Source organism: Lentinus tigrinus, assembly GCF_003813185.1.
Source record: "Lentinus tigrinus ALCF2SS1-7 unplaced genomic scaffold L226scaffold_89, whole genome shotgun sequence".
In the NCBI taxonomy this organism is placed as follows: Eukaryota; Fungi; Basidiomycota; class Agaricomycetes; order Polyporales; family Polyporaceae; genus Lentinus; species Lentinus tigrinus.
The window spans coordinates 21,801-29,856 of NW_027137998.1; the positions used below are offsets into that span (position 1 = coordinate 21,801).

At 56.1% G+C, this 8,056-nt stretch overlaps 6 protein-coding genes across 6 annotated transcripts; all 6 read left to right on the top strand.

The window, feature by feature from the left end:
- Window positions 1–170: 170 nt before the first annotated feature.
- On the top strand, window positions 171–2,236 carry L226DRAFT_474309 (cytochrome P450; the record flags this gene model as incomplete). The annotated part of the gene is made up of 10 exons (XM_067676572.1): window positions 171–372; window positions 422–551; window positions 609–800; window positions 852–1,113; window positions 1,181–1,304; window positions 1,364–1,377; window positions 1,437–1,708; window positions 1,760–1,892; window positions 1,934–2,091; window positions 2,158–2,236. 10 exons carry the CDS (start codon window positions 171–173, stop codon window positions 2,234–2,236), a joined length of 1,566 nt encoding a protein of 521 aa, XP_067528423.1.
- Window positions 2,237–2,324: 88 nt separating this feature from the next.
- On the top strand, window positions 2,325–2,644 carry L226DRAFT_386432 (uncharacterized protein). The gene has a single exon (XM_067674439.1). The coding sequence runs from the start codon at window positions 2,413–2,415 to the stop codon at window positions 2,608–2,610; it is 198 nt and encodes a 65-aa protein (XP_067528424.1). The 5' UTR covers window positions 2,325–2,412; the 3' UTR covers window positions 2,611–2,644.
- On the top strand, window positions 2,484–3,575 carry L226DRAFT_386421 (uncharacterized protein). The gene is made up of 3 exons (XM_067674438.1): window positions 2,484–2,716; window positions 2,776–3,317; window positions 3,373–3,575. The coding sequence occupies exons 2-3, from the start codon at window positions 2,815–2,817 to the stop codon at window positions 3,374–3,376; spliced, it is 507 nt and encodes a 168-aa protein (XP_067528425.1). The 5' UTR covers window positions 2,484–2,716; window positions 2,776–2,814; the 3' UTR covers window positions 3,377–3,575.
- Window positions 3,576–4,451: 876 nt separating this feature from the next.
- Window positions 4,452–4,961, top strand: L226DRAFT_541157 (uncharacterized protein). Its single transcript, XM_067682018.1, has 3 exons — window positions 4,452–4,560; window positions 4,653–4,734; window positions 4,800–4,961. The coding sequence occupies exons 1-3, from the start codon at window positions 4,506–4,508 to the stop codon at window positions 4,831–4,833; spliced, it is 171 nt and encodes a 56-aa protein (XP_067528426.1). The 5' UTR covers window positions 4,452–4,505; the 3' UTR covers window positions 4,834–4,961.
- Window positions 4,962–5,319: 358 nt separating this feature from the next.
- L226DRAFT_386468 (uncharacterized protein) lies at window positions 5,320–6,419 on the top strand. The gene is made up of 2 exons (XM_067674440.1): window positions 5,320–6,135; window positions 6,216–6,419. The coding sequence occupies exon 1, from the start codon at window positions 5,566–5,568 to the stop codon at window positions 6,103–6,105; it is 540 nt and encodes a 179-aa protein (XP_067528427.1). The 5' UTR covers window positions 5,320–5,565; the 3' UTR covers window positions 6,106–6,135; window positions 6,216–6,419.
- An 845-nt stretch (window positions 6,420–7,264) lies between these two features.
- L226DRAFT_386535 (uncharacterized protein) lies at window positions 7,265–7,823 on the top strand. Its single transcript, XM_067674441.1, has 2 exons — window positions 7,265–7,659; window positions 7,721–7,823. Exons 1-2 carry the CDS (start codon window positions 7,412–7,414, stop codon window positions 7,743–7,745), a joined length of 273 nt encoding a protein of 90 aa, XP_067528428.1. The 5' UTR covers window positions 7,265–7,411; the 3' UTR covers window positions 7,746–7,823.
- Window positions 7,824–8,056: the final 233 nt, after the last annotated feature.

Sequence of the window (8,056 nt, forward strand, 5' to 3'; positions counted from 1 at the left end):
GACTCACTGGAGCAAAACGCGGCACCGCCGTGAGACCGTCGGCGGTTGAGTGTGCTGACCTCTACTTCCGGCTCCACCGTCTGTCGTTGAGTATATTTACTGGCTCTACAGTTGATCGTCCGGTTCCAACCCGAACTTAAATCATTCCCGTCGCCCCTGCATTCATCGCCATGGCCCTCGAGACTGTTGATCCTTTGTGGTTATCAGTTTCGATTCTGGCGGTCTCTGTATTCGCCCTCGTCTACCTAAAGAGACGTCGGTCCGCGGCACCCCTGCCTCCCGGTCCTCCAGGATGGCCCATAATCGGTAACCTCTTCGATTATCCAAAAGAGGACCTGGCGAAGGGACTGTTTGAGCTGCATAAACGATACGGTACGCCCGCCTTTGTCACCCTCGCTGAAGCCATATAACTCTGTCCCAGGGCCACTCGTGCATCTGAGTATATTCGGGAAGTCCACAATCTCGATCGGTTCGTTCGAGGCAGCCTCCGACCTCCTCGATAAACGGTCAGCGAACTACTCTGACAGACCTACCCTGGTCATAGGCGATCTGTATGTGGTCTAGTGTGTCTCGAGCACGGTCATCCCGACTCATGATGGCACCTTCAGGACTGATATCTACCACTGGAACTTCCCGCTCATGAGCTATGGTCCGGGTTGGCGCGCACGTCGGCGCATCTTGCATCACGAGCTCCTTCCGGAGAGCATCGCCAAGTACCGACAGTACCAAATGCACGTCACGCATAACCTACTGCGCAATCTCCTAGCAAGTCCCAAGTCCTTTGGGAAACACCTTCATCAGTGAGTCCCGTGTCTTCTTTAATCCTCGAGCTACGCCGACAGAACGTGCAGAACCTTCACGGCCATTGCTATTCTCGTCGCGTACGGCCTCGAACCGCAAGGCGACGACGACAAGTATGTCGGTATGCTGCGTGGTCTGAGCATCGCCGCCGACGTCTGCGTGCCCGGAAAGTACCTGGTCGAGTCACTGCCCGTCCTTCAACACCTTCCGTCATGGTTCCCTGGTGCGGGTTTCAAGCAGGAACTCGCATATGTGAAGAGACGCATGCGCGAGATTACCACAGGGATATGGCAAGCCGGGAAGCGCCACCTGGTAACCATTTACTGGCATCTCACAGTCTTTGAGCAATGAGTTGATGTCGACGGTCGTCATTCTGTAGGAAGAGGGCGCGGAAAACGACTCGGTGTTGGCTGCTATCGTGCGAAACGCTGCTCAGCTGGACCCGGACGCAGCCGCCGAACAAGAGGAAATGGGTCTGGGTATCGCTACAACCATATGGACTGGTCAGTGATACACTCTTCTACGCTCTCGTTCACAGGGCTCATCGCTCACAATCACGCAGCTGGCGCCGGTACTGTAAGTTATGAATACTGCGTCAGAGGATCCGCTGAACGTTGAACCTGCCTCTCGTGCAGACCGAGAGCGGCGCGCTCGTCTTCTTCCTCGCCATGGCGCTCTACCCCGATGTGCAAAAGAAGGCCCAGGAAGAACTCGATCGCGTAATCGGGCCATCCCGCCTCCCCGACTTCTCGGACCGCGACTCTTTGCCGTACATCAATGCCCTCGTGAAGGAAGTCCTGAGGTGGCACGTCACTACCCCGACGTCTCTCCCGCACGCGTCTCTCAAGGATGACATCTACAATGGCTACCGGATCCCCGCTGGTTCAATTGTGCTCCCCAATCTATGGTATGTATGTGGCTACGTCCAGTTATCTTCTCCCAACCGACATTTTTCTAGGGCGTTCGCTCAGGACCCGGAGGTCTACCCCGATCCCTCCCGCTTCAACCCCGACCGTTACCTCAAAGACGGTCAGCTGAACGAGGAGGTCAGGGACCCGGCCACGATTGTCTTTGGCTTTGGACGAAGGCAAGTCCTCGCTCCAGGAGTTCTGGGAGACGATGTTGACACGAGTATAGGATCTGTCCCGGACAACACCTCGCTGCCGCCTCTCTATTCATCACCTGTGCGTCGGTCTTGCACGCGTTCAACATCACTCCGCCTCTCGACACGAATGGCAAGCCCATGCCCATGGAGGCAAAGTTCGTGAATACGAGCATCACTTCGTACGCGTTCCCTTCCTTTATCTCTTATTTGACAACTGGGAATAATCATGATGTTTCGTCTCCGTTTTGCAGTGATCCGGCCAAGTTCGAGTGCGAAATCACCCCCCGCTCACCGGCGAGAGCGGCCTTGATTGAGCAGCTCGTAGACTGACGGTCTCGAAGTACGTTTCTCCAACTGTGTAAGAGTATCCTCTGCATGTATTGGAGAATTGGAAGCTGCGCAGCACGGAGTCCGTGTTGCTTCACTTACCTTCTACGCGTCTACACCTCGTTTGGGGCCGCAGAGGACGGACAATAGTCGCTTGCGCCCTGACAATCCGCACGCTCATGCGCGCATGGCTTGCCCGAGAGATGGTAAGTGCCGTGACCTCTGACTACCATGTCCAGCCCAACAGGCCGCGCTCTCCCATCCCCCTATATGTCACCCACGCTTCGCACTCCGACGACAGTCTTCCGACAGGCCGTGCTCTGTTGAAGGTCAATCACGCATCTAGGTACCGCCAGATGCGGTCTTTGACGTTCTAGCTGATGGCTCTAATACGGTCCACGGCGTTACGCCCGACGTCTGCAACGACGTCGGCACTTTTTGAAGTCAATAACCAATGATACAATTTACTTTCATTGTCATGAGGTATGTCATGGGCCACCCTCATCGGCTGCAAGTTCCGAGTACTTCTAAACTTCTTGCAGAACGGACACCCTCCAGTGCACCGAGCCGCTCACCACACGATGCTCTCCGCGATCGTCCCATTCGCTCTCGCTCTCATCGTCGCCGTACACGCAACTCCCGCCCGACTTGCTACTACTCTCGTCCCCACAGCGCATGGCGGGAGCGTCACTGACCCTGGCCCCGCCATCGACATCACCAGCGTTCCCGCACAGGCCAACGTCACCCTCAGCAAGGTTGGCGCACAGGCGGACTCGGCGGCCCAGATCTTCCCCGCGACGCTCCTTCTTTGCAGCACGGGCTGCACGAACTGTCCTGAGGGCTTCGACCTCAGCACCCTTCCGCACAACGTATGCCTGGACCCGGGCACCGGGTTCGTCGCGGCGTACATCGAGCAGCCGAGCAACGAGGGCCTGCCATTCGCAGTTACGGTCATGCAGCAGGGGTGCGAAGTACCCAGACAGATCTCGACGGTGAACACATGCGTCGCGATTAAACCGCCCTTGGTTGAGTCGCCCGACTCGTCGGAGTGTGTGTTTTGCTGGACCAACTTCGAGCTGAGCCCGTGAGTTCAAGCTGTGCAATGTGCAGGTATGTTCTGCCGTGACGCCCAGCATCAGATGAGCTGCCACTGACGCGTTTGATGTATTGAAGGATGGGATGGTTGGGAGTAAATAATTTAAATGGATGTTAGGTGGTCGCTATCCCGGAATGGTGGAAGGCTTCGCGTTGCTCACGTCCCTCGGCCCTGTGTGGATTCCGACGGATGCCGTCCGATGTCACTTCAGACGTCAGGCGTCAGTTCGTATAGCGCTGCACTCGTACCTTGCTTGGCTTGATCAACTCTAGAATATGACTCAACGGAATCTTGCATGCTGCAGGCTGAGGTACCGAGGGCTTTCCGTCAGATGACCCACACAACAAACGATGTTCGCCCTATTGAGGATATCTACCCTGCCGTGCTCTTCCTCTATCTAGACAATCACTGCAGTCTGCACCGACTGCACCGCAGGCTACGACCTCAGCGTCCAGCCCAGTAACGAGGGCCTGCCATGTCCTGGGCTTCGGGGGTGCAAGTCACTTCAGCAACTGCGCGCGGTGAACACTTGCCAATCGGTCGCTGATTTCGGGCTGAGGCTCTGTGCAGTTTCTGGCGTGGCTCGCCTTCGAGCTCAGTCCGTAGTGAGCGAAGAGATTGGCATAGAGGTGCCCGCACCCTACGGAACCTGCATAGAGGTCGACCCGCTGCCCGCATATGGCCTCGACCGCACGAGACTCCAACCGTACCCGTGTTTACATGTTTCGAGCCCGCCAGAAGTCTCGCAGAAGGACATTTTTGCAAGCGCATGGCTACTTGGTTCTCGCAGCGACAGGTCCTGGCATACACTCGGCCATTTGATCCCACACCAGGTAAGTGTAACCATCTGCACATCACGGTTCTCCCGGTCGGACCAAGGCCCAAGTGACAGTAATAGAGTGGACTGCTTCGTGTGATCAGCGCGGTTGGGTAGTAAGAATAGTGTTGACGGCCTGGTATATGTCGACGAGGCTTGGCGTGGGTCACCGGAGAGATCGGGCCGCGGTCTAGCACGTGGTGACGTGGTGAATGACGTCGTCTTTTTTTTTGCGCTGAGCTAGATACTCAGAGTCGTCTCCGACTCCTTGACCTTCTGTTAAGTTGAAGATCACCCGCCATCTTCTCGGACATATCACACTACATTTGAGGGCCATAACCATACTGCCTAGGTTTGACATGTTCTATCCATCCAGACACCTGCGAACGCAGGGCGAAAACCTTGCGAACCTACGTAAGTGTGGCCGCTGCTACTGTTGGCTGAGCTCGTGGCTTGCTGCCTGTTTTGCGCTCATTGGTATCTCACTTCCGAATACTATCTGTCAGGGCACAAGGTTCTACAGCGTCTCGCCGTAGGCAATGGAGTCACCTCTACGCCGACCGGCCGATCCTGTCAATACGCTACAAGGTTCGACCGTACTACCTCCGGCTCGGAGCCGCTGAACCTTCATAGGATACTCACCAGTTTCTTAGTACCGTCCGCTACGACATACCTTTGGCTCAATAATACTGTCGATACCGTGACCTTTCTTTCTCTTGTTCCTCTACAGTAGAAAGAAACTCCACACTTCAGTGATTTGCACCTCCCACTCGCTATGTAGCGCTTCGGCATTCGCGGACTTGATTCCCCGCCCTCAGGAACCGTCATAGTCAATGGACAGAACACTAAAGTCCTGCTGACATTTGTTGGACTGCTACTCTAGCTTGACTGCTGTTCCAGGCTGACCTTTTTCACCTCAGCATCCTTCCTTTTGGCCGTTAATCCGGTTCAATGCCGCCGCATGACCTGGACGTACAACTCTAGCGACTACAAGAATGTTCATACGAGTAGGCCTCCCCGACGACTCAATTGCACTACTTCGGGCTGACCGCACCTTCTAGCAAACATGTGGGCCGTAGAGGTCGGGGCATGACTGGCTGTGCCTCTCAGATATCACGATTGGCCGGCTACCCGACGACCTCCATAGCTCCATCACCGGTTCTTAGGCGGCTCGCACTCCAATCGTAACAGATCTTCTTCAATGCACCCGCTCGCCGCTCCATAGGAGAGGACTCGTCCAGGTACGACAGTACCTAGTCGTTCATGTTTGAGCTAGGCCCGAGACGCTGCTCAGCGATGAACGTTCGACGTTGCTGCCGTACGGAACCGCTGTCACCCATTCAGTGAGCCGCGCATGTGGTCGGTCACCGCTTGTCATGGGCCACCCTCGTCGGCCCCAAGTACAGTATATAAACCACCATGCAGAATGCCAACCTCTCCAGACCAATCCCCCCAGGCATCAGTCTACAGCACATACCACTGCACACCATGCTCTTCAGTCTCACAACCCTCGCTCTCGCCCTCCTCGGCACTGTCCAAGCGACCCCCGTCGCACCGGCTACCTCCGTCACTCCCTTCGTTGACTTCGTCAGCGCTGACTCCTCGATCCCCGTCCTGGACCTCCACAAGGACAGTGTCAGCGCACACCCGAACGCCACGCTCGGGACGGGCAAGAGCTCCGGGGCCGACCAGATCTACCCCGCGTCGCTCTTCTTCTGCCGCTCGACCGGCTGCGGCAGCTGCACAGGCTTCGACGCCAGCATCCAGCCCCATCAGGTCTGCCTGACCCCGGGCTTCAACTTCGTCTCGATGTTCATCAGCCAGCCGAGCAATGAAGGCCTTCCCTTCGCCTTCTACACTGGTCCGGTGGGGTGCGCGTCGTTCGCCCAGGTCCCGGTGGTGAACACGTGCTACAACGCCGTCAACTACGTCGGCTGGGACTTCGAGCTCATCCCTTGAAAGCCGTTCAGGCGGCGGACCGTCTCCTAGGTACGTTTCCGAGTCGTTCCCGCATACTGAATTGTCCGGTTGCGTGCGCGATATTGAGCCGTTGCTGATTTCTCTGACAGGTTGTACGAGTAACGGTTGAGGAAGCCCTCCGGCACGGTTGGGGCGTAGCATAAGGATTTCTCGTTGCGATTGGTATAATTCTTGCGAAGGAAAATCAGATTGAAGGCGTATCGCGTTTGTCCCTGTATAGCAAAACTTGCCCGAACTATCTTTGAGCACAGTGCTTGCAACCCGCGCGACAAGTTCTGTGTGCACACCGGTCTCGCGAACGAAACCTCATCGACAACTTGAAGGCCGTCGACTTCAAGTCAATTTGCAGGCGGCCACTGGCAATCGACATGGTCAAACCGTCAAGCATAGTCCGAGTCACTGTTATTCTGGGGCTCCGTATTTTCATAGAACGTGTAGATCAGAGCAGATATGGATGAAGGGATCCCGGGCATCGGAGACCTCGAGTGGGACTCGAAGTTGCTTGAATTTCCCATCCCTAACCTTTGTGCGGGAGGTGGGCACCGCCACAGAACACGTGGCTTGCACGAGGTCGAGCCGGCGTCGGCGTCTCAGAAACCGATTTCAACTTGAACCTCGGCCACGCGTTTAACCTCGCTGATATGGAAGACGTCGCACGACAGCATGACATGTGCGTGAGTACTGCTAGTGGTTGAGGTATGCATTGAGTGTCCTCTCGCTGCGTACTGACATAGTTTGGCTAGCTCTCTTAGTTCGCTGAGCGGGCGACAAGCCACCATTTGTTATTGTTTCTATTGCAAACGACTCGGCCGTGCGAACACCCGAGGCTCTTTATTTCACAGTGAGTTCGGTGCATCATCCGTTCTGGTCGCCATGAATAGGCGGACGTTGAACCTCGCTTGACAGCCAGCGCTGCTAGGCGCTAGCTCCGGACCTTCCCGGTGAGTCAAGACGCTTCATCTTCAATCTGCTATAGTACACTCACCGCCTTAACCCCATACTTCAGCCCCGTGCTCACCGCGACGATTAGGCTCAAGCATTGCGGTTCTAGGCGCGGTACAATTCCGAATTACTGCATCTTTTCCAGAACAGACTCGGAGCGCTTTTGTCTCAGGCCCAGGAACGGGTCAGCAGTCCCGGCGGATGCAGCGCAGAGTGCGCCTGGGGTTGTGAGACCGTAGATCAAGCGCTACTGTGGACATGACTCTCGGCGGCTAGACCTCACCAAGCCCCCGACAGTGGTGGGACGCCCAGCAAACCACTAGTACGCACAGCCGAACACGGTATGTCCGCATACCGTATGAGCGATACGAGCAATAAGGTGAGTAACAGCAGTACTCCGTCGTCTGGAGTAGCAGCATTGCAGACGAACGAACCCTCTACACAATCTGGATCGCTCCCTCCGAGACCCTGGCCTAAGCAGGGCCTCGCAATGCACTTCTCTGCAGTAGGGAGCCTCGACAACGACAGTTACGATGGGGTCGGAGCAAAATTCCGCGAGTACGCGCTCTATGCGCGGCCGACCAGTTCCAGGTATATTTCTTTTTGGTCCTCAACCCTCCAGCTGATACTGTCGGCGCTGACCTCAATACAGTCTCCTGCCCTTGCAAACATTGTAGTAGTTTGAACTCGCCGCTCGTATAGTCAAATGCTCATAGCATACGCGCCCTCACGGTGACGGTATGTAATGCACGAGTGGTGCCCAACGGTATAAAAGCCATGGTACATCCTCGACACTTCTCCAGGCTCAACACCTACACCTCAGACAAACCGTCTACAGTCTAACACGTCTACCACCGCTCCAAAAATGCTCTTCACTCTCACCACCGTCGCCCTCGCCCTCGCCGGCACCGTCCACGCGAACCCTGTCGCTCGCAGCACCCTCACTGCCAGCGTGGACTCCGTTAGCGCGTCCAAGGACATCCCCGTC

Excerpts from the sequence above, each read along its gene's own strand:
- L226DRAFT_386432 (XM_067674439.1), top strand. The coding sequence starts at position 2,413 with ATGCGCGCATGGCTTGCCCGAGAGATGGTAAGTGCCGTGACCTCTGAC.
- L226DRAFT_386421 (XM_067674438.1), top strand. The coding sequence starts at position 2,815 with ATGCTCTCCGCGATCGTCCCATTCGCTCTCGCTCTCATCGTCGCCGTA.
- L226DRAFT_541157 (XM_067682018.1), top strand. The coding sequence starts at position 4,506 with ATGTTCTATCCATCCAGACACCTGCGAACGCAGGGCGAAAACCTTGCG. Across the intron at positions 4,561-4,652 it reads CGAAAACCTTGCGAACCTAC|GGCACAAGGTTCTACAGCGT; the intron begins GTAAGTGTGGCC and ends ACTATCTGTCAG. Across the intron at positions 4,735-4,799 it reads TCCTGTCAATACGCTACAAG|TACCGTCCGCTACGACATAC; the intron begins GTTCGACCGTAC and ends CCAGTTTCTTAG.
- L226DRAFT_386468 (XM_067674440.1), top strand. The coding sequence starts at position 5,566 with ATGCAGAATGCCAACCTCTCCAGACCAATCCCCCCAGGCATCAGTCTA.
- L226DRAFT_386535 (XM_067674441.1), top strand. The coding sequence starts at position 7,412 with ATGTCCGCATACCGTATGAGCGATACGAGCAATAAGGTGAGTAACAGC. Across the intron at positions 7,660-7,720 it reads GCGCGGCCGACCAGTTCCAG|TCTCCTGCCCTTGCAAACAT; the intron begins GTATATTTCTTT and ends ACCTCAATACAG.